Here is a 25705-nt window from a genome sequence, read left to right as displayed (position 1 = left end):
CCTGGAAAGCATGTTTTGTGTATTTTATAAGTCATCACACTTCTAGAGATTAAGTTCTCATACAATGATATATGATTATCCTCTAACTCTTTTTTTTTTTTTTTGTAATATTTGCCCCATCTTAATTCTCATCTTCTAATCTTTTTATGTGTTTTATCTCATCTTCCAGATACTTCATTTCACTTTTCGTTTTCAGTAGGTCTTGCCTAAGCTCTTCTACTTCAGTCCTGATGCTAGCTCTAATTTCAAAATGCTCTAACCTGTCAATATGCTTTCACATGCAGTAATGGGTCTTCTTTTTGTTCAAATTAACAGTCCACATATCTTTTACGCTTTTAGCATGTACATGAAGGAATTCTCACAACACATCTACTGGGATAAATCTAGGACTTCATGCCAAAGCTTTTTGTGCACATGTGTTTCTTTATTAAACCATTTTCAGAAAGCAGAAGCTGTCTAAACAAACAAGTAGCATAACGTAAATAAACAAAATTCTAACAGTGAACACTACTGAAGGACACTTGTATCTAGCATGAAAATGTGAAGCATAGTTTTACGAAGAAAGATACACTATATACTATTTAAGAAACACCTTTCTACACTAGAGACACTCAAGCAACACTTTTATTTCCCTTTTTTTTGTTAACTAATAGTAGTATGAATTATATATTTGGTTTAATCCTTTATCCAAGTGTAAGCAAAGAAAGTTTGCGCCTGAAGTATTTTCAGGACTGGGGCAACTTGTGGTAAAGGTGGAATAAGTTCTGATCACTTGCCTTAGTATCTCCCATAATGCAAAGCACATCTCTTTGTTGACATGTATAATGCTATGCATTATGGGAAGGGCCACTATCCAGACCAGTTTCGACCTTTATTGAGGTCTCATCAATGGGAGCCAGATCCTGAGTGGTGGATCTGGCTCCCACTAAGGATCCATACTAAGGTGGAAGTAATGCACTAGGGGAAGTAACCTCTCATAGTGCTTTGCATCATGGGAGATACTAAGGCAAGTGATCAGAACTTATTCCACCTTTACCACGAGTTGCCCCAGTCCTGAAAATACTTCAAGCGCAAACTTTGTTTGCTTACACTTGGATAAAGGATTAAACCAAATATATAATTAGTAACATAGCCAAGTGAAAAAAAACTTCCATCAATTAATAGTAGTATGAGAGCTCTACTCCAATTCTCTGGAATTCAGTCTTCTAACTGGGCCTTCTGAATTATGCAGTGCAGCAACTGTGAACTTTTATTTCTCCATATTTGTGCATTTCTGGTCAGATCATCTACCTCAGATGCCTTTTTCACAATTATACGTTTGTGATGCCTTTTTCTACTTCAGGTATTGATATGTACTCCTGATTGTATCTCTCTTAAATGTTTTTTACCAGCATTCTCACTGCTTGTTTCATTTATGTCTTTCAAAATAATTAATCCAGACAGCAATGATCTCTTCATTGTCAGTTTTAGTGTACCCTTTATCATTCCTGGTTCCTTTACGGTACTCTTGTTCCATTTGTAAACTTTTTCAATAACCTCCAGAACATTTGTCATCTTTCAGATGTTTTTTGTGTTCTTACGAGTGTTGTCCCATAGCTTTTGTTTATCTACTTTTACAATTTGTTCTTACATTTTCTCTATATTCTCTTATTCTGCAGACTTACTTACCAAGAACTTTTGATATGATTACTTAATTTCCTGAACTGTCTCTTTAGTTCTTGAATTCTTAAGAGTTCTGATATATATATATATATATATATATATATATCCTTTCAGACAGTTTTGCCACATGCTACCATGTCTGAATCAGTGTTTTATTCAGATTTTGCTACTGTGTCTAAGGTCCAGTTCTTGTTTTCAGACAAGACATTAAAACACAAATAAGTCCCATTGTTCAGTTTCCCATTTTGAAATTGGTTCATTTCACTCTACTTGAACATGATTTTTTTTTTTTACTTTAAACAGTATTTTTTTTACTTTAAATAGTAAGTGAAATTAATTTAAAAAGTAAAATTAATTTCAAGTAGAGTGAAGTGAACTAATTTCAAAATGAGGAAACTGTATAGTTTACTCCTTTCTTTTCCTAATCACTGTATTGCCAGAAAATAATATTGCAGTTATTATTTTTATGACTATTTTGCCTGCTTTTGTTTAGGAGTGCCTGTTTTTAATGTCATTGGCTTTTTACTCAAGAATTCTTAGGGCATTGCAGATGTATTTTAGAGACAAATAAATGTAGCATAATAGAAGAAAATTTGTACATACCTTTTCTTGGATGTTGTTGCCTGTCTTCTTTCTGTGGTGTGCATACTTCTGCTGTTATGGTGTTGAAAAGGGAGTTGGGGGGGGAGGTTTAGGCAATGTGGGAGAATTAATTTGAAAAACCAGTGTTTTTTTTTTTTTTTTGATATATAATATATACATATATTATTGTTAAGGGTGTGCGAAGCGCTTTTATTAACAATAATATATGTATATATTATATAAAAAAAAAAAAAACGGGTTTTTTCAAATTAATTCTCCCACATTGCCTAAGCTCCCCCCACTCCCCTTTCAACCATAACAGCAGAAGTATGTACACCGCAGAAAGAAGGCAGGCAACAACATCCAAGAAAAGGTATGTATTTTCTTCTATTATGCTACATTTATTTGTCTCTAAAATACATCTGCAATGCCCTAAGAATTCTTGAGTAAAAAGCCAATAACATTAAGCAAAAGCAGGCAAAATAGCTGTACAAATAATAGTTTTTTAAGAGGAGTAACATGGGAGTTTTCCCAGAAAAAATACCTAATATTGTAGTATTATTTAGCTGTATCATACCTATTTTGTTACCTTCTACTGGCATCTTAAATGCTGATAATTTGTATTGTTACTTATTACACTGCATTCAAGTTATTATTATTTATAGCATCTCCATAGAGTCTGGAGACTCATCACGGGAGACCCAAATCAACCATCATACACACAAATCCTATCATACCTCTCCTTGAATCCATTCACCATCAGAGAACTCATAACCAAATCTGGCAATCCATTCCACTCACTCACACTCTCCATGCAAAAAATCTAGTCTTTCCATCCTTACTAACCACACTCTTACACAACTTCCATGGATAGCCCCTAGTTCTCTATTTGTCATATAGTGAAAAATTTCACTTTCATCAATTTTATAAAACCTCTTTAATATCTTAAAAGTTTCTATCATGTCCCCTCTTTTCTGCCTATCCACTAAACTTTGTAACCCACAACGTCAACCTATCATCATAGGGAGTATTCCACAGACCCATCACAATCTTGATCATTTGTCTCTGAAGTTATCCCAAAACTCTTAAAAAAAAATAAAGAAATAAAATAAAAAAGCAGGAGTTCTGAAACAGTGCAGCATCAGAACTGTTTTTATGCCTTATGAAAAATTAGCTGTCCTTGTATGCCTACTAAAAGATTTTAACCACTCAGATAATTGCAAACCTTGACATAATCATATCATCACAACCATTACATTAGAGGGTGTTCTTAATACCTTACAAGAACACTGCAACATTCTTGCAATCATTCTGGTGTTGACAGTATCTTATACTCTTGTAAATTTCTTATTTTGTCCATATTAAAAGAACTGCTAACATCTATATGGATGAACATGATGAATATGGCACCTTCCCACACCGAAGCTGTTTAGTTAATTACAAACCTTGACATAATCATATCATCACAACCATTACATTAGAGGTTGTTCTTAATACCTTACAAGAGCTCTGCAACATTCTTGCAACTATTTAAGTAGTTGTTTCAAATGGTCACAAATCTGGATGATTATTTATGAAATTATTAACGTAACGTTCACAACCACCTTACCATGCCAGGTTTGAACTATAGGATTCTCATCCATTGTGTTCGTTTTCCTTTGTGTATCTGTATGCATGTGTGTGTGTATATGTATATATATATATATATATATATATATATATATATATATATATCATTATCTTTCTGAAGATATCTTGGTGACAAATAAAATATCAACATAAGGATTAAATATAATTATTATAATAATTGCATATTTTTAATTATAACAATGTCTATAATTATTATAGAATCTGAGATGTTTGTTTAATCCATAATTTACAACATTTAATGATTATTAGCACAGAAGAAGGCTGAATAGTCAAATTAGTTGATTCAGCTCCCTTTAATTCAAGAGATATTTATGTAAAATGTTAGTTGAAATAATCAACTAAAAATTAAATTATGTATAATTAAAAGTTGCAGTTTAATTGAAACTAGAAGAATGAGGAAACCATCAATTTGTGCTGATGTTGATATTATAGAAATGACAACTTCCAATCAGGTAAATCTTTGGATATCCTATTTTTGATTATATTTACTAAATAATTTTAAAATTGTATTTTGTTAATACATTTCTGGATTTTTTTTTTTTTTCATAAAAATATGCGTGTTCTTTTCTACAGTTGAATGTTTAAAAAATCAGACATACGGTGAGCCTACTTCAAGTAATTCATCCATTTGATTTATCTTTTTAGTAGTAATTTTTTAAATGAATCAAATATATGAGTGTTATTCTTGGTATCATAGTTAAAGTTTGAACTGCTTCAACTTTTATATTTATACATTTGTCATGTAATAAACAAAACAGGTGTGGTTGTTTAAAATTGTCAAAATGTTCGTTATGAGCTGGAGTACATTATCGAACTTCAAGGACCTTATGCTGTTAATCTCAACTGTTATTGGAACATTTATAACTTAATGTGATATTGGAGTATCTCTGTGTGTCCTTTGGTTTGAAAAATCTAGCTCAAATAACCTGGAATGTAAGGAACATTTATGAATATGTTTCAGCTGAAGGTGAGGTAGCTGTTCTTAATAAGAGTAATTTTAACTTTCTTAATGGACTGTTTTTCTTCCTGGAAACTGATATTTCTATCTCCTTGTAAAGAAAAAAAAATTCTTCCATAGTATAGGTGCAAGATTAATATAGCATGTACTTCTTTCCATCTGAGGATGAATTAACTGTTCTTGTATGGAGGTAGACAACCTGAAAATTTAGGTTTTTCATTCTAGTAGTAACCTTTTAACAAAATTTTTATATTTATGTATCTTAGTTTGATAAAAAAATTGATATTGATGCTTCTTGCACCAAGCTGTAGATATATATAATTATTTTTAAAAATGCCATTAGAACCCAAAGCACATTAAAACTGTGCTTTTGTCATTTACACGTAGTTCGAGTTCTTATTGTCGAATCTTTATTTTTGTCATATGAAGGTTTAATTTGAATTAATCTGACATTTTTCTTGATGCTTGGGTGAAAATTTTCCTGAAATAAAATTCTTGTGTTATTTCCTCCATTTTAATTATTGTGTTTAATTCAATGTCTGCTTATGTTCCTATTCTTTGTAATAAGTTAACCCACATTATGGAAGGCTTTGGAATTAAACTTAATGAAGTGCCTTAAAACATAAGAGAAACTGCTTGAGATTCCCCCTTTCTGTTGCATTTCCAAATGTAGGTGTCACAAGCAAGAGAATTCCTTCTTTAATTTGCCATTCTAGCTAAAAATTCTACCTAATTAACTAAAATGTGTAACTTGTTCTATTATTATTATTTGTAGGCATCTCTTAGGAGTTAGACTCATTGAGGGAGGGCCCTTTGCAGGTCACACAATGCATAATTACTTATAATTCTCATTGAAAATATTCACTGTAGACATGCACAATAACACAATGGCAGTTTACTCTATTCACTCATTGCATGGTAATGCATCAGGAAGATTACTGATCAGCTGATGAATAATCCTGTTGTTGCTACTTGCTTTGCCAGGTACATGCCTGAATGGAGTTAGAGTATATTAGCTTAATGGGGGCACTGTCACAGCTATGCATGGATTGGAGTCTGGGTATCCCCTGTGTAGGAGTTATATGCAAAAAAAGTCCCTCACCCTGTTTACACTCTTGTTCAGTAAGTTTCCTGCACCATCGCTACCATAAAAAAATAAAAAAAAAAATAAATAAATACTAATATCACTGGAGATCTTTTAAAAAAGAAAAAAAAAAGCTACCGAAAAAAAAATTATACATATACAGGCATATATCCTGACTTATGGTACTTTTCTTTTCACTTTTTTTTACATCACTTGCTTCAGAGTTATAGCGCTTCAGAAAGATGAGGAAGCGAAAGATGCTGAATTTGGAGCAAGTAGTGGATGATTTAATAGGTTCAAGAAGAGGCCAAACCTACATCTTCTGGTACCTTAAAGCCCAAGTATTTGAAGATCATCTGGCACTTGAAGAGGAGGAAATTTACTACATTTCAACCTTAATATTGAGGTTGAAATATAGTAAATTGATTATTACTCTTAACACCATAGTAATTTCTATAATATTAACAATTGAATGCTGTCTACTGTGTAACATTAAAAGAAATAATTAGCAAAATAAGTGTTTGATGGCAAGAAAACAGACTGAGAGGAGACCAGGAACTATGTTGTTTGATGCAATTAGAAGTGCCTTTGAAGACTCAAATATGAGATCTGATAATATTGGAATACTGATAGATTGATTTGGAGAAAAACTGTCAGTAGGAAGTGTGGAATTATGAAAACTTATATAGTGTTATGTAGTCTCCTGTATACCTCTAGAGGATACATATGAGGAATTTGGCAATGATGAAATCTGTTGAGAACTGTATTGCTCCTTAAAATAGTATAACAAGCATTCTCTGCATTGTAGTACAGTAAAGCATTAACTAATTGTAACTACAGTTTATAGTAGTGTCCTGCATCATCAATTTGTTAAATATTTATTTTAGGACAAATGAAATGAATATCATTATTTTCTTTTAAATTAAGTTTATTCATAATATGGTTTTGAGAAAATGCTTTAATAATCAGTGAAAGTCGATTTGAAACAACTTCTTCAAAATTTTATGTAATGGCCACTGCTAATCTTCAAATAGGATACATCTCTATTTTTTAATTAATTTTTTTCCTCTCCATAAAACAGATTGTGTGTTTCAGAATAGTATGTTCCCTGCTGATGTCAGAACTGTCATTTAATGTTTATCTTACGAGACTTATGATCATAATCCCCCCCCCTCCAATGCAGAAACCTGAAAAATGTAGCTCAATTTTCCTTTCCATGTACTTTAACTTGATCATGTCTGTAAATTATAGTGCAGGTTCCCAATTTATATATGCCTAAAAATTTGCATTATATAATTATTTATATATATTTTTTAAGGCCCAAGATGCTGGTGAGAGTCGTATTGAAAGAATGCGTAAATTTTTAAGTTCTCCACTGACTAGAAAGAAATCTCCAGTTACACAGACTAAAATATTTGGCACATCTCTTGAAGTTCTAAATCAGAGGGCTCCTACAGATTCATGTGTACCATATGTCATTACTCGAATTTGTCACTTTATTGAAAGCTGTGGTAAGTTGATTACATTTATTTTCTCTTAACCATAATAATAATAATATTATTATGAAAAATATACTCTTATTAATGTTGTTTTTAACATTATGTTCAGCTTTTTTTTTTTTTTTTGTAAGTTTGTTCTTTTATAATAGTACCTAATAATTAATATTTTGCAGTAATTTTAAGAAATTAATACCCTATTAATTGTCTGTCTTTTCATTGACTTCTCAGTCCTCCATAGCAAAGCTTGATGAATATTTTCTTTAGTTGGAAAGTCATAGGTTTCAGCTGATGAGCATACGTATGTACATACATACGTACATTTGCACATACTCATACACACCATTAACAGACATGACAAAACTAATTTCTCTAGCCTTGATACAAATTATGTTTATGGAATTGGTATATGCTACCTCAAGTTTTGAATATTGACAATATTGCACATGATTGCACATCATTGACTTCTCAGTCCTCCATAGCTTGATGAATATTTTCTTTAGTTGGAAAGTCATAGGTTTAAGCTGATGAGCATACATACGTACATTTGCACATACACACCATTAACAGACCTAATTTCTCTAGCCTTGATACAAATATGTTTATGGAATTGGTGTATGCTGTCTCAAGTTTTGAATATTAACAATATTGCACATGATTGTATTGACATGGAAGTGTGTTAGAGTATTAGCTGATGTATAGTCTTAATATCTGCATACCATGATTTTCCTTTTTTTAGATGGGAAATGAATTTCATTGCCTGGTTGAGAGAGAGAAAAACTTAGCTCACCCACAGTACTAATATACGATATTATTATTATTATTATTTGACACCTCCAGGGAGTCCAAAGACTCATCGAGGGAGGTTAGAGCACCTGCTCTACAACTGTCTCCACCACCCAATCTACCAACTGACTGCAACTACACCACCACTGGTATTTCCACAGACAATCGCAAACGTCCATGCCCACGGCAGAATATGAACCTGCAGCCTTCTGGCTGGCGAGCGGATACGTTAACCACTTGGCTGGTCAATATAGCTTCCTAATCATTTACAGATGGGAACCATGTTGGGAAAAAACTTCACTCTATATGCAGTCCTTTTACTGAGACTGTCACATGCAAAACATGATACCACAATTTTTTTTTTTTTTAAATTATTTCTACTGACACATCTTTTTCATGTCTATCTTCAAACCACTTCAGCATTTTCTTTTCAAGAAGCATTAAATTTCATCCTTTATATATTACCTAATTTTATGGAATTTGTATATTTATGTTTATGCATTTCTGCAAAGTTTGCAAGTCTTACAAATTAATCGTGTCTTTCCCAGTGAACTATGATACTTCTAGTTTTCTACTATGAGTGCAGCCTCTTCACTGAGAGAGTCATGCACAATACATTATCTAGAATTCATCATGTAGAATTTATGGAAACAAAAGCACATGTGTTGGAATAATTACTTTACAATTAAGAAAATAACACTTGTCATTTCAACCTCTATATCATGGTAATCATCAGGAAACATACATATGCACAGGACACAAGCTACATGACACTACACAGAAGTAAACTAAATCTAAATGCTTTGTTAATTGTTCACACTAGCCTGACTTCTGATAATAAAATTTAAAAAAAAAATTTGATCATCAATTTCCCAATATATACCCTCAAGGGGTGTTCAGGCTACTGTGACAGCACTACATGATTAAGTGTACATTATTAATAATCTCTTATCAACAATTTCCCTCCAAATTAGTCTATTACTTGTCAACACTCCAATATACTGACTTGTAGAAGTAAGGAGATTCTTGTTCCATTGTATAAGGCTCTGATTAGTCACACATGGACTGCTGTGTACAGATTTGGTCACCTGGTTTTCAAAGCCATCAAAGGCTTAAAATGTGGAAAGGCAGCAGGAGTAGATAATATTCGACCAGAAATGCTGAAGTATGGTGGTATAAAAGTCTTACAGTGGCTGCACTGCATAGTTCAGAAAGCCTGGACAGAGGGACAAATTCCCGATGATTGGAGTATAGCTCTCATAGTACCCATATATAAAAAGGGAAATAAAACTGAATGTGAATATTACAGAAGTATTTCCCTACTGAGTGTTCCTGGCAATATCTATGCAAGTATACTTGAGAAACGATTGAGAAGAATTGTAGAAGAAAAGCTGGGCGAAGAACAAGCTGGATTCAGGCCAAATAGAGGCTGTCAGGATCAGATCTTCACTTTATGACAAATAGTTGAGAAAGCATGGGAATATAGAAAGATCTGTATTTAAGTTTTGTCGATTTGGAAAAGGCAAGGTGCCAAGAGAGAAGCTATCCAATACGCTACAGTTATATGGTGTCAATGAGGCATTATATCAAGCAATACTTAGTCTTTATTTGAGTGTAAGTCAGCAGTTAAAATTGAAGGAAGTACAGGAAGATGGTTTAATGTTAAATCTGGTGTGAGACAAGGATGTACATTATCCCCTCTGTTATTCATTATCTATATGGATCACATTATGAAGGAAAGTGGTATTAAACGTGATATCAAAATTGGAGATGTTAATGTCAGCTCTTTGCTTTATGCGGATGATGTTATACTTCTAAATAAATCTGCTACAAGTCTGCAAGATTCTCTGACTAAATTGAATAACTGTTGTAATAGATATGGTATGAAGGTCAGCATTAAAACGACAAAGACAATGAAAATAGGCAGAATCATTGAAAATGTCAACTGTGTTGTGAATTGAGAACCTGTGGAACAAGTAAAACATTTCAGCTACTTAGGCACAATTTTTAGTGAAGATGGTAAATTAAATATAGAAATAGACAACAGAATCAGCAAAGCTGGTATGGTGGGAAGTCAATTGAATAAATTCTTATGGAATAAGAGAGAAATTAGTCGGAACACTAAATTAACTGTATACAGGACAGTGTTCAAACCAGTTTTAATTTATGGATCTGAGAGCTGGGTCAGAAGTAAAACACTTGACCAAAGACTAGAGACCGCAGATATGAGAGTCCTGAGAAAGATTAGAGGCGTGAACAGATGACATCAATGGCAATATCATATTAAAAACGAGGATATTAGGAAAGAACTTGACATTGTCAGCATCCAGGAATGTGTTAGCAGAGCTAATCTCAGGTGGTATGGTCACTTAAACAGAATGGGCGAAGAAAGATTAGCGAAACAAGTGTTCTCTGCCAGGTTGGCAGGAAAACGACCCAGAGGAAGACCAAGATATAGGTGGATTGATACGGTACAAAGTGCCTTAGACGATAGAAATATAAGATCTGATAATGTTGGAGTCTTGACAAGTAACAGACTGATTTGGAGGAAAATTGTAGATAGGAAGTTAGTAATGATGTAAGTTTTTTCATGTAGTACTATCATATCCTGTACACCCCTTGAGAGTGCATGGCAGGAATTTGATGATGATGATGGTGGTTTTCAAAAGGATGAAGAGATGTTGGAAAAGGTCCAGAGGTGACTGACTAAGGTAGTTTCTGATCTCTGGAATGTTGAATATGAGGAATTTAAAGTCTAGTGAATAATAGGAAGAGGGGGGGGGGTGATAGAGACCTACAAATTAGTAAGGGGTTTGTATAGGATCAATGTTGAAGAGGTTTTACAGAAAACAGTGGGAGATCTGGGGAGAACCAGAGGTCATCTCTGGAAGTTGATAAGGAGGATGCGAGCAGGGAAATGAGGAGGTTTTTTTGCATGCAGAGTTGTGAATGGTTGCAATGTCTTACTTGAGAGGGTGATGTCTGCAGAGAATTTGAGTGTGTTTAAGGCATGGAATGATGAGCTGTGTGTATGACAAAAGGACCTCCTAAATGTCTTTGACTCCATGGGGATCTTTGGATAATAATAAAATAATAATGTTGTCTCTAATATTTTGCTTTTCTTAGGCATTTCTGACTGAATCAATCCACATAGTCTTAGGTCTCCATCTGGGCTTTTTTCTGCCATTTTGGCATCAAACAGCTGTTTTGCTAAACCTCCTTTGCCTATTCTATTTAAGTTGCCATACCACCTTAGATTAGGTCTGTTGACACATTCTTGAATGCTAATAATATCAAGTTCCTTTCTAATATCTTCATTTTTAATATGATTCTGCCATCTGTTCACTCCCCTAATTTTTCTTAGAATCCTCATATCTTTGAGTGTTCAATTTCTAACCTAACTTTCAGATCCATAACTTAAAACTAGTTTGAACACTGTCTTGTATACTGCTAGTTTGGTGTTTTGACTAATTTCTGTTATTTTATATAAATTTATTCACCTGGCTATCCACCATACCAGCTTTGCTTATTTAATTGTCTATTTCCAGATTTAACCTGACATCCTCACTTGTTCTATAAGATCTCCATTTAGAATGCAGCTGAAGTTTTCTATGCTTCTGCCTATTTTTTCCATAGTTTTGGTCTTTTTATGAAAACAACTGAAATAAACTAGAATGAATATAGAGGTGAGAGAGTTAACAGGAAATAGGTCTAGCAGTGATGGTAAATTGGAGCAAATGGGAATGGATCTGAAGCTGGTGATTTGCATTAGATGGTGGCTGATGGACAGATATTGAAGAATGGTTTATGGAAGAGTTGAGTAAAGGAGAAGGCAGGTGACTAGTGTTGTACCTCAAGGCTCAGTAATTGGTCCTCTGTTGCTTAATTTTATATTAACAATACTGGAAATAATTTCATGGGAAATATTTACTTATTTGTTGAAGATACAAAACTGAGAACAGCCATAGTCAATGAAGGTGATATAGAAATCATGCAGGATGACTTAAATATGCTGGCAGTTTGGACAAAGTTAAATGAATGCCAGTTTAGTGTGGCTAATACTACCATGTAATGTGAGGTACATGGTAGTATTAAATCACATGCTGTGTACTATATTGATGGAAATGAACTGCAAGCTGACAAGACAAGGGACTTGAGGGTGATTGTGAACAGGGAATTGACATTCAGAGGACATATTGCAAAGGTGACCAAAACAGCACATCAAATTAGATAGATGTTGAAGAACACACTGACAAGCAGGGATAGGGGAGTTATTATTCCACTCTGTAAGTCATTAATAAGGTCACATCTGGAATATTGCACATATGTCTGGTCATATGTGCAATATTCCAGATGTAATTCCTTGGTGATAAAGAAACAGTGGAGAGAATCCCGAGGCAAGTGACAAAGATTGTTGTAAGTCTGTGGAATGTTTCCTCTGAGGATAGATCGAATGTCTGTGGGTTCCAAAAACAATCTGATAGGCATAAGAGAGGAGATATGATAGAAGCATATAAGTTCTTAAAGGGGTTTTATAGAATTGATAGTAATGACTTTTTTCTGTACAGTGCAAGAAGGGAAGAGGAGAACGAGGTCATCCCTGGAAATTGTGCAGGAGCGTGGTTAACAAGGTTGTTAGGACTTATATATACACACATGCTATCTACTGATAATTGTCCAGATACTCCTGTTATTTGAAGTTATGGAACATTCCAGGTTTGTTAATAACATAAAAACCAGTGTACAGTTAGTAGGAAGCAGTATTTCATTGTAGCAGTTGAATACAGGTGGTATTTCAACATGATGACACCTCTTTTGATGACTTCGAGAGAGGTATCATCGTGGGCTGTTACATTGGTGGCATGTCCATATGTGCTCAACTAAAGCATTCAAAATCAACAGTTGGCAATGTGATCAACCAAATGGAGATCAGTATCTTGATATTCTGGATAATCAGATGCTGCCTACACTGTGGAGTTTTTATGGAATGGACCTGTGTTACTATCAAGACAATGCCCCTCATGCCACAAAGCTGCAACTGTTATGGAATGGTATGAAGTTGGGTGTTAAATGACTGCCCTGACCTTCGCAGAGTCCTGAATCCTGTGGAACCCCTGGGAGACGAATTGGAGTGGCGATTGAGGTCCAGAGCAGCATGTCCTTGATCTGTTGTGAACTCAGTGCTGCTTTGATGGAGGAATGAAGACAAATTCCACCTGATGTGTGCTGCACTTTGGTGGAAAGCCTCTTTCAAAGAGTGCAGGAAGTGATCAAAGCCAAAGGTGAACATACCTGATATTAGGGTTTGCCTGTTGGTATCAATTGTAAATTTCTAAAATGTCTGGGCAATTATTGGTAGATAGTGTATATATCAGTGGTGTCGCATGTCCATTTCAGTTGGGTGTGTGTGTGCTGTCATGTGGTTTATGCAAACCGCACTACAAAATTCACATCAATTTGACATTGACCACATTTTTTTTTTATGTATGAAAGTTTTAATAGTGCATAGCACATCAGTGCTCATCTTAATTGGTCCGATGCAATTAAGTGTTGGATAACTTTGAATTCTTTAATTTATCAATTAAAGGAGAATTGTAGGAGAATGCTATATTTTGTTGGTATATTTGAATTACTCAGAGGTGTAAATATGTGAACCATCATTGTGAGAATGGAGACAAATGGAGTAAAAGAAAGAATAACTGTGAGTAGAAATACTTTCATTAATGGCAAACGAATGATTAATAATTAGCATTTTGATGTGTGTCCTATAAGTTGCTGGGTAGAGCAAATAGCATGTGAACCTATGAACTCTATTCTAGTAGCAAGACTTATACGTTGGTTAGACATAACTGGTAATTAGTTTACGGAATTAACAACGCATATAAAGTATATTAATTAAAGGTAACTTTAATGAATAACTTCTATATTTCGGCAACGTCACATTGCCATCTTCAGGAACATAAAGATATGGTATGTGCACTCAGGAACTAACACAAAGCAAATGAGAAAGAAAGCAAGAAACTAATATTGTTTCTAAAGTCCTAATGGTGCCCTCTTGCAGGCTAATTTGGTAGTCTTGGCAGTTGGGCTGAAGTTCTCATAATGAAAGTCTCCCAAATTTGGGGCAGTTTCATGCACCCAAATTTGTTGAGGTTAGGAACGTTTTTTAGATCTTTAGAATCTTCAGCAGCTCTAAAAAACGTTCCTAACCTCAACAAATTTGTGTGCATGAAACTGCCCCAAATTTGGGAGACTTTCATTATGAGAACTTCAGCCCAACTGCCAAGACTACCAAATTAGCCTGCAAGAGGGCACCATTAGGACTTTAGGAACAATATTAGTTTCTTGCTTTCTTCCTCATTTGCTTTGTGTTAGTTCCTGAGTGCACATACCATATCTTTATGTTCCTGAAGATGGCAATGTGACGTTGCCGAAATATAGAAGTTATTCATTAAAGTTACGTTTAATTAATATACTTTATATGCATTGTTAATTCCGTAAACTAATTACCAGTTATGAACTCTAGACACGAATAAGTGAATTTATGATGGCATAATTAAAAAAAAAAAAAAAAACTTATGAGAAAGAGAGAAAGAGTTTTGTTTGTGAAGTGTAAATAACTAACCAATAATAAACAGTCACTGTATACATTTAATAGTTCAGTTAAAAACTATAGGGAGGGGCTAATTCAATGAACTAATAATGTTGATGAAGTGATTCAATCCGGCATGTCAGGAAGACTTAGTTTGATGAAACAGCAAATCATCTTATAAAATTTGTTGTGCATGTTATATGCATTTCTCTGGTTTATGTATATTTTTTTTTTCTAAGAATTTTCTTTCATTACCAAAGCTCAGTATATATTTACGCAATGATAGGACATAATATCCGATCATTATTGGAATTATACCCGCTTTTGGGAATCCTACATTCATTATTTATTTATTTATTTATTTATTTATTAGTGTCAACAGCTCTTCTGTCTTATCAATAATAGATATTTCACATGCTAGTATCACATGGCAGGAAGGAAATAGAATTTATATGCCTGCTAAGCGATAATTACATGAGGCAGCATGTGATGGAGGGGACTAAGAGTGAGAGAGTATTGGACCTGGTCATAGGATCAGAAGAGATAACCAAGGTGACCACATTACCTCCAGTTGGTGAAAGTGACCATGTGATCTTAACTTGAGAGATTGTAAAACATGAGGACTATTCTATCAAGAAGGGGTAACTAAATTGCAGGTTAGAAAGAAAGAAGCATAAATCTGTTCTATGGCATAAAACACTGCAGTGTAAGGATGTTAGTAGTGCATAGGATATAGTTAGGTTCATCTAGAGAAAACAGTATTAAATTGTATACCTAGCGTAAGGAGGGTTAATCAGGTAGGAGTTAGATGGATGCATAATATCATTAAGCATGAACTGTAGAAGAAGAAAACAGTGGAGGGTATATAAAGATAAAGGAGACCAGCAAACACATGAACAGTACAAGGCTTAGGCAAGAAAAGTGACCAGCATGGCAAGGAAGGCAAAATCAGATTATGAGAAGAATCTAGCCAAGCAGGCCAAAGGAAATCCCAAAGAGTTCTTTCATTATGTGGCAAGCAAGAGAAAGAATGACTGTGGAAGATTAACTTTAATGAATGATGATGGTAACAAGGAGACAGAAGTGGATAAAATAGTTGAGTTACTGAGTGACCACTTTGCAAAGGTATATGATCCTAGTGAGGATACTGCTTTAACCTGCGTCATAGACACTAATGTGGGAACAGAGCTGGATGAACTGGAAGTTAATAAATTTAGTTTAATCCTTTATCCAAGTGTAAGCAAACAAAATTTGAGCCTTAAGTATCTTCAGGACTGAGACAACTCATGGTAAAGGTGGACCAAGCTCTCATCACTACTTATCTTAGTATCTCCCATAATGTAAAGCACATCTTGTGGACATGTATAATGCTATGCATTAAGGGAAGGACCACTACCCAGACCGGTTTTGACCTTTATTGAGGTCTCATCAGTGGGAGCCAGACCCAGAGGTGGTGATACTAAGTATAACATATAACGTTACTGGCTGGATGGGTGAAGCAAAAATGCTTTTCTTGTTCCCCTTAATCTGTGTAATTGATTAAATGGATGAGATATTATTGAGCTTTTTGCTCGCCCTCTTGGGGCATGAAGTTAGCTATGTTCAGTTTGTAGTAGAATTGATTTTGGTCTTTTATATTTGCAGTGTGTTGCTTACTGTAGTTGTTAGCTTGCTTGATCAGTGGATTTGAGTGCAGGTTTGCCTTGGGAAATAATTTTTCAGCTAAATCACGAAGATGAGAAGAGATGTAAGGGATGTTTACTTCTCGATGGATCTGGGAGTTTCTTATATACCATGGAGCATCCAGTATCATTCTTAGGCACTTATTCTGGATTCTTTGTAGTTTCTGTATGTTAGTTTCTGAGGTATGACTCCATGCTGGAGAACCTTAGGTGATAACTGGGTGAATTACAGTTTTGTACAGATTTAGCTTGTTTCATAGATCTAATTTGCTTTTGTGGTTGATCAGAGGTTAGAGTTGTGCAATTACTCTGGATGTCTTCACTCCTGTTAGGCAAGAAAAGTGACCAGCATGGCAAGGAAGGCAAAATATGATTATGAGAAGAATCTAGCCAAGCAGGCCAAAGGAAATCCCAAAGAGTTCTTTCGTTATGTGGCAAGCAAGAGAAAGAATGACTGTGGAAGATTAACCTTAATAATCTTAAACTTAATGATTAACCTTAATTGCTAAATATGAGTTTGTTATCTAGTTTCACTCCAAGATATTTAACTCCTGTGATACTAAGGTGAAAGCAATGGAGACGTCATATTTACCTATACGAGTTGCCAAACGGTGTCTGACCTTATTATTAAATCATTCTGGATCTAGAGAAAGATGTTAAAAGTTTTTTTCCCACTTGATTAGACTATAATAAATTTAGTTTAATCCTTTATCCAAGTGTAGATTTGCGCATGAAGTATCTTCAGGACTGAGGCAACTTGTGGTAAAGGTGGACCAAGCTCTCATCACAACTTGTCTTATAATGCAAAGCACATCTTCTTGCGGACATGTATAATGCTATGCATTAAGTGAAGGGCCACTATCCAGACTGGTTTCAACCTTTATTGAGATCTTAGTCAGTAGGAGCCACACCCAGAGGTGATGATATTAAGGTGGAACCTAAGAACTTCCAGTTCTTAGGATATTTCAGAATCGCAATGTAAATACAGCTGTGGGATTAGATGGGATATCAGCTAGGGTTTTTGCAAGAATGTGCAAGGGAACTGGCAATGCTTTGACTAGACTGTTCAAGTCTCAGCTCTGATAGTTCCAAGGGAGCAGAAAGAGGGCAATATAATTCCTTTGCATGAGGTAAGTTCTAAGACTACAGTAGCAAATTATAGACCAATCAGTATCTCAGGCATGGTGGTTAAAGTACTAGAAAAATTGGTAAAAAAGAGAAATCAAGAATGGGTAGTTAAAAATATGATGCTGTGTATGAGGGTCAATTGTGCCTTAGTGATTGACTAACTTTTTATAATAGAGTAACAGCTGAGTTGAACTTAGCGACATTGAACTCTGTTATGCAAATTAAACATATGGGAATGGATATTACACTGGATAAGAGGATAACTGCTGGACAGATATCAAAAAGTGGTATATGGAGGGGACAATCGAGGTGAAAACAGATGACGACTAGTTGTGTGCTGCAAGGTTCAGTGCTAGGACCAGTGCTTTTTTTCTGGTGTAACGCACTGGAACAGCGTTCTGGCACCTATTTTTTTACAGTTTTTTCAATTTTTCAAAAGTAATTTGTGAAATAATGTTCACACGTACATAACATGAATGCGCACACCATTAGCATCCACATTTGTGGCTGTATGGCCGTGTGATTGACAATATGTGAAAGATTTTTGGTACAACACTTATCTAAAAAAAAATCTTTATTGAATTGACGTAAATTTAACGTCATTATTTTCATATCCTTTTAGCATTTTTTTTTTTTTTTTTTTTTTACTTTTTAGTGTAAAAGTCTGACCTCAAGTTTGAAAATGAAAAAGATTTCCAATTACTTCTCAACCACCGGTTCCATTATTAAAAAGCCCAGAATAATAACAGACATGACATCAAAAAATATGGAAATAATGGTGCCAGTTGATGTTTTTGAATCATCTCAAACTAATCTTGAGGAGCAAGGCCAAACTGAAAATGACTGGCCGAATTACTGGACATTAGATCAAAAAAATGATTTTTGCTCGAAAAATGACTGGATGTATATTTGCAAAAAGAAAGTTGGCTGTACACCTTGCAGAAAAGTTAGAACTCTTGGAATTGAAACAAAGATGGGAATGAAAATTTCCAAAGAATGGGCCAACAATGAGATTACACATTCTGGCAAAGATAGGAAGCTACAGATGAACTCACTTCAAAAAAAAAATGTTCAATCACAGAGAATCTGCTGCACGCAAAGCAGTGTTAAAAATTGTTTCTGCAGCCAAAAAAAAGACCCTTGAAAAGATTATTTTCAAATCATTATCTCCTGAAAAAGAATAACCGCAAAAATTTTTCAAACTGCATATAAAGTAGCAAAGGAAAACCAATCAGTCCATAATTTTGAAAGTGAAATTGATCTGCAAGAACTGAACGGAATTGAAATGTGTCGTATTCTTCATTCAACAAATTCATGTATTAATATTGTGAATCATGTAAGTTGAAGAAATTAGAAAAAATGTGTTTAAAGAAATCGTTCAAACCAAAAATATAATATCATTGATTATTATTATTATTATTATTTATTATTATTATTATTATTACGGGTATCTCCATGGAGTCAGTAGACTCATCGCGGGAGACCCAAACTAGCAAAACAATATCTGTCATATCTCTTCTTGAATTCATTTACAGATGAAGAGCTCACAACAAAGTCAGGCAATGAATTCCACTCATTCACCACCCTCCAGGCAAAAAACCTTGTTCTGACACCTTTGTTAACCACACTCTTCTTTAATTTCCAGAGATGACCTCTTGTTCTTCCATCACTATCACACAGCTGAAACATTTCCCCTGCATCAATCCTATAAAAACCTTTTAGTAATTTGAATGTTTCTATCATATCCCCTCTTCTTCGCCTATCAACCAATCTCTGCAATCCACAAGCTCTCAATCTATCAATGTAGGGAGCATTTTTTATATCACTCACCAACTTGGTCACTCTTCTCTGAACCCTCTCCACAGCCTCCTCATCTCCAAGGAATCCAGGTGACCAGACCTGAGCACAGTAATCCAAATGTGGAAGTATCAATGCTTTATAAAGGGGAATAATAACCTCTTTATCTCTGGATGTCAGTGTGTTCCTCAACAACCAAGTAATCCTATGTGCAATCTTGGACACCTTAGCAATGTGTCCTCTGAACTTCATCTCCTTATCTACCAATACCCCTAAGTCCCTAGCCTCATCAATCTCTTGGAGTACCTTTCCATCTATGTAGTACACAGCTGGTAATCTTTTAATCCCAAAATGCAAGACTTTACACTTTTCCACATTGAACTGACATCCATTTTCTTTTGCCCATTTTACCAGCTTATTTAAATCCTCCTGCAAAGTTTCAACATCAGCTTGATTTTTTATTGCACTACACAACTTTGCATCATCAGCAAACAACTGAATATCTCCCTTTAAGCCGTTTCCTATATCATTTATATACAAATTAAACAACATTGGCCCAAGCACAGAGCCCTGAGGCACACCACTGGTCACCTGCCTCATTCTGGACTCGGCTCCTCCATACACCACCTTATGGTATCTCTCCCTGAGCCATTCTCCTATCCATATCACCAATTTAATATCCATTCCCATCTGCTCCAATTTGCGTAACAGTGTTCTATGGGGTATCCTGTCAAAAGCCTTAGCAAAATCCAGAAGTACCACTGTGTAGCCAGTTCCTTTGTCCAACTAAGGACTTGATAATTGATGAATCAAAACAATAAGCAATAAAACCACTCTCATAATGTATATTCAATGCTGTATTGAAGGTGTTGGAATTAATTCACCAATAAATTTATTTTTGGACTTCATTGAACTTGAAAACATAATGGCAAAAAGTGTATTGGATTCCTTACTCCAATGTCTTAACTATTATGGGATGACAGAAGATTATTTAAAAAAATATTTAGTTTCTCTAGCATGCGATGCTGCTGCTGTAATGTTAGGGTGTAAAAGTGGAGTGAAAAAATTGCTGCCAGAAATATCCTTCTATTATAGTTTGGCATTGTGCTAATCACAGACTAGAATTATCAGTAAGTGATGCTGTAAAGGAAATTTCAGGAATCAATAGATTCAAATCATTTATTGATAAACTTTATGTCCTATACCATGCTTCGCCAAAAAACAGTAGAGAGTTGCATTTATGTGCAGAATCACTAGAGGTTGAGCTACTGAAAATTGGAAGAATTTTAAGTACTTGATGGGTGTCATCTAGTTTCCGTTCAGTTTTGGCTGTGTGAAATAATTTTGAATCTCTAGTGCATCATTTTGAAGATGCGATGCTTGATCCTAGGAGAGATAAAAATGATAAATGTACTTATGATGGCTTAAGAAGAAAAATAACATCTGCAGACTTTTTATTGGATCTAGGATTGATGTGTGATTCTCTCCAAGAATTGTCTGAATTAAGATTGGACCTGCAAGTCGGTGACATGAACCTTTACAAGACAAATCAAAATATAAATGCATTTGTACAAGTTTTTGAAGAAAGAAGCAGAATTTTGGACCTTATTATAGATATGCTGCAGCTGCTGTATGCAATCTGCACTTTTGTGGAGTTTTACTTCACGAAAAAGCTCCAAAAAATAATCCTCCTATTGACCCAAAAAACATTTTATACCAAATTGAAGGAGTCAATTGAGAAAAGGTTGCTTGATAGTGAAGATGTTGAGCTAGCACTTCGGGCTCGCGTGCTTGACCAAAAGCATTGGCCTGAAGATATTGATGCTCAGCTAACATTCGGAGAGGTGGAAATTAGAAATTTGTCAATCAGACTGCAACTAAATGAAAGAGAAATGATTCGTGGATTCTGAGAATACATTCTCGATAAGACATACCCAGAAAAACTGTTGCATTTAGCTCTGAATACCATTCGCATTTCATCAAGTGAATGTGAACACTGATTTTCGCAGATGAATTTAATTATCACTCCCAACAAGAGCTTTGTTGAAGACTAAACTTTCAGCACTTTTATTCATCAAACTTGTTGGACTACCTTTAAGACTTTTCGATCCTTCAAAGTATGTTGATCTGTGGTTACTTAGAGGACGACATTCGGCCTTAGATATTAAGAGCAAAGAAAGGAGTCGAGACAATTTGTTCGACGAGAATTGGACAAAACTTTGGTAAACACTATAATCAATTTTCTCTTAAATTATATAATGTTTTTACAAATTTACTTTTATATTTGGTCTTTGGTTGTATATCTTAATTTGTTTGTTTAATTTTACATTTGATCATGTCTAAAATAAAAAAATATTGAAGATACATTATATTTAATTCATTGATGCGACTCCGTGACAGCAACGGCTGCTTTATATTTCATTTAAATTAAGATTTGAATTTAAATCTTAATTTAAATAATATCATTTTCTTCAGTAAAAAGCTTAACAAGATGCGAGTTCTGGCTCCTTTTTTTCTAGAAAAAAAGCACTGGCTAGGACCATTGCTCTTTAATTTGTACTTAAATGATATAGGAAATAATCTGAAAGGAAATATTCAGTTGTTTGTTGATGATGCAAAATTAGATAGAGTAATAGTTAATCAAGGAGATGTGAAGAGCTTGCAGGAAGATTTAAATAGGCTGTGAGTATGGGCAAAAGATAATGGGTGTCAATTTAACGTGGAGAAATGTAAAGTAATGCATTTTGGGATATATCGATGACAAGCCATGCATCACATTGATGGCACTCTACTCCAGGAAATGATGAAGCTAAAGATTTAGGGGTGGTGGCAGATAGATAATTTAGAGGACATATTGCTAATGTTGCCAGGGTAGTCCATGAGATTACTTGGCTATTGAAAAGCACATTAATAGCCATTAACACTTCCTATCTTTTCAACACAATAACAACTTCTTTATCTCTTCTTGTTAATGTGTTCTTTATAAGGCCGTGATATGCCCACATCTGGATTACTGTGCTCCTCGGTTTCTTGGGGATGAGGAAGTGGTGGAGAGGATTCAGAGATGAATGATCAAGATGGTGAGTTGCCTGTGGAATGTTACCTATGAGGATAGATTGAGGGTATGTTGATTGCAGAAGTTGATTGATAGGAGAAAAAGATGGGATATGATAGAAACATTTAAGTTGCTTAACGGGTTTTATAGGATTGATGCAGTGGCTAGAGGGTGCAGAAAAAGAAGTCGACTTTGGAAGTTGAGTAAATGTGTGGTTAGTAGAGGTGTGTGGACTAGATTTTTTGCTTGGAGAATTATGAATGAGTGGAATGTGTTGCCAGAGTTAGTTGTAAGTGCTTTGTCTGTTAGTGGGGTCAAGGAGAGGTATGATAGTTTGTGTGGATAGATTGGATCTCGTGTGATGAGTCTTTAGACTCTATGGAAGCACCCATATAATAATAATAATTTTGTTGTAGATCAGCGACTTCTTATAATACACAGAAGTATTCATTTTTATTCATGAATAAATACATTTTTACTACATCTGTTGTTTCTGAAGATTAGAATAAAAAATGTCCTTATACCTGTTAAAAGTACTTTTCAACCTCATTAGATGCTATATTGTACAAGCTAGATAAACAAGTAGCTTTTGTTAATCACTCAATACAGTAAACAGGCTGTATTTAGTAAACATCTGTTTACTAAATAAAGTACACAGAAGTAAACATCTGTGTACTTTATTTAGGACAATTAGCGTAATTAGAGAAAACTCAAATGACACACTTAATGGAAAACATTCCCTTCCTACAGACTATGCGGCATGCATGTGTCAGACACAATAGCTGATCACAGCTACTGATTTCAAAGTGTTGTTGCTGTCTCAGAGCTTGCCCTGTTTTGCCTTCTGGGTGGTTTAAGACCACTGGAACATTAAGTATTTGACCTCCTGTGCCATCTGTATGTCTGTTCATTGTGCTCAAAGGTGTATATATTTGTGATTCACACCCAGGGCTATTAAATGCAAATATGCTGAGATATTTACGTGTCAAAGTGTCATCTTCATGAATCATTAGTACATTGATTGTGTTTAATTTGAGGAATCACTCAAAGCAAGGAAACAACTAGGGGAGTATTTAACAGGAATTAATGCAAAAATATAATATCAGTGATATTGCTATTCCGTGGATGTGCGCCGCACACCTGGAATATTTGCCCATAAAAAATATATAAATATAATAATATATAGATTATTAAAAAAAGTTCCAGTGAAACTACATCAAACACATTTTTCAATCCTCTTATCTTTAGGTTTTCTTGTGTTGAGGTTCTGCCATGTTAGTTAATTAATTACTTATATATATCCTTTCTTTTAGTGTTACATGGTGATCAGTATTCATTTTAGAAATTATGGACTTTACAACCGTGTTATAAATAACTCTTTGAATATCCTCGCGTTTCGATTTTTCAAAATAAGATCATCATCTGGAGCATATACAAATATGCTCCAGGCATGCTAAGCTACATTACATACAGTAAGCTAGAGAAACAATGAATTGTTTCTCTAGTGAGAAAAATAAAAAAATTAAAAAAAATAATTATTTATAAACTACATCAAGCTAAATTCTATTTATGATAATATGAATAAACATTCTTTCTTGCAGATAGTTTTTTTTTTTCTTTCAGTAACAATGATGTCCTATTTTTAATATTACAATTGTTATTTTTGATTTGGGATCCTGGATTTTCTACAGTCCTGTTTATAGTTGCTCTTAGAGAGGAAGGTTCCGTGGGTTGAATATATGCCTTCCTTTAGGATTTTTAGACTCATCATTATTGTTCAGATTGTGGTGGTTGGTAATAATCTCACAGGCTTCCTTAAATTTGCATTCATATCATGTTTTGGTGTGATGTAGACAACTAGTGCTTTTCCAGTCAATTCTATGTAAGGTGTTCAGGGCATGATCAGAAAGGCCAGCTTCACCATAATTATTATATTTAATGTGTCATTTATGTTCTTTTTGTCTGATAGGAATTGTGCACCCTGTTTATCCTATATATGGCATGTTACAAGTGCAATAAATACAGTATACTCTAGGGTGGGCCAGCAGAGGGAGTGGATCTTTGGATGAGTTGAGTAAGCTTTTTAATTTAGCAGGAGGTTTAAAGGTGTTCATGTTCGAGGCTTAATGGATTTTTTACAACACTCAAAAAGAATTAAAATAGAATTTAATACTTCCTATATTTCGTCCTAGTCACTAGGACATCTACGGGGATTACAAAAACAATTAATGTAACATGCACACAAATATCATACAATACTTAAGCCCAACCATGTGGGTGACACTAAAGTCCTATCTAGGTGGAGCGCCCTCTAAGGGCGGTAGTAGGTTGCCTGGAATGTAATGTGGGACCTCTGGTGATGAGTGTTTCCCAAATCTTCAGAAGCTTAATGCAACCGTATTTATTAAGATTTGGTTGGTTTCTGAGAGCTGCTGCTGCTTCTAAGAAAAGTCTCTCTTTCTTGAATTTGCTGTGGTGGAGCATGGCGGTTTTCTTCCATGATACCTGTGGGTGGTGTCCAAAACATGGTCAGCCAAGCCTGCATGCCCATAGTTGTGTTTACAGATGTAAGACGTGTTCCTCCAGGCAGATGGATGCTGATCTGCCTGTCTGTCCAAAGTATGCCAGCTTACAGGAACAGGGTACTTTGTAAACTCCAGGCAGAGAGAGAGGAGGGAACTGATCTTTCGTAGAATGGATAAGGGTAGCAAGTTTGCAGTGGGGCTTATATGCTGTGTGTAGGTTGTACTTTTTTAGTATCTTGGCTATTTTTTCGGATGTGCCACGGATGTAGGGTATGGTGATGGCATTTTTAAAATCTTGTTGATGAGAAGGACGGGGAATGGGGGAGGAACTGATTATTTTTTTGATACTGTGATTGTTGTAGCCATTGGAGAGAAAAGTGCTGTGTATATGGTTAAGCTCAGTAGTGAGGGCAGTTCCACTGGAACAGAGATTGTGGGCTCTCTTGGTAAGAGTTTTAATAATGCCATATTGTTGAGAGGGAGTGGTGGTGGTGGGAGAGTTTGTGAATGTATCTGCCTGTGTGTGTGTGGGTTTTCTGTATACAGTGAAGGCAAAACTGGTGATTAGTTTACGGAATTAACAACACATATAAAGTATATTAATTAAAGGTAACTTTAATGAATAACTTCTATATTTCGGCAACGTCACATTGCCATCTTCAGGAACATAAAGATATGGTATGTGCACGCAGGCACTAACACAAAGCA

General features: G+C 34.9%; 1 protein-coding gene across 4 annotated transcripts in view; it reads left to right on the top strand.

Annotated features, from left to right (window-relative positions):
• The window catches only part of LOC150096320 (protein FAM13A-like), a 486855-nt gene that overhangs the window by 123283 nt on the left and 337867 nt on the right, over positions 1-25705 (top strand). For all 4 annotated transcript variants that reach the window (XM_090408854.1, XM_090408851.1, XM_090408853.1 and 1 more), the window contains exons 3-4: positions 4262-4346; positions 7255-7447. In XM_090408854.1, coding sequence (XP_090264980.1) covers positions 4287-4346; positions 7255-7447 — 253 coding nt within the window. In that variant the 5' untranslated portion in view covers positions 4262-4286. The remainder of the gene's footprint in view (positions 1-4261; positions 4347-7254; positions 7448-25705) is intronic.

The sequence above is a fragment of the Typopeltis vanoorti genome, chromosome 19 (genome assembly GCF_054136105.1).
Source record: "Typopeltis vanoorti isolate ZY-2024b chromosome 19, IOZ_Tvanoo_1.0, whole genome shotgun sequence".
In the NCBI taxonomy this organism is placed as follows: domain Eukaryota; kingdom Metazoa; phylum Arthropoda; class Arachnida; order Uropygi; family Thelyphonidae; genus Typopeltis; species Typopeltis vanoorti.
Note: the sequence above shows the minus strand (reverse complement) of the source record. Positions and strands in the feature narration are given on the sequence as shown.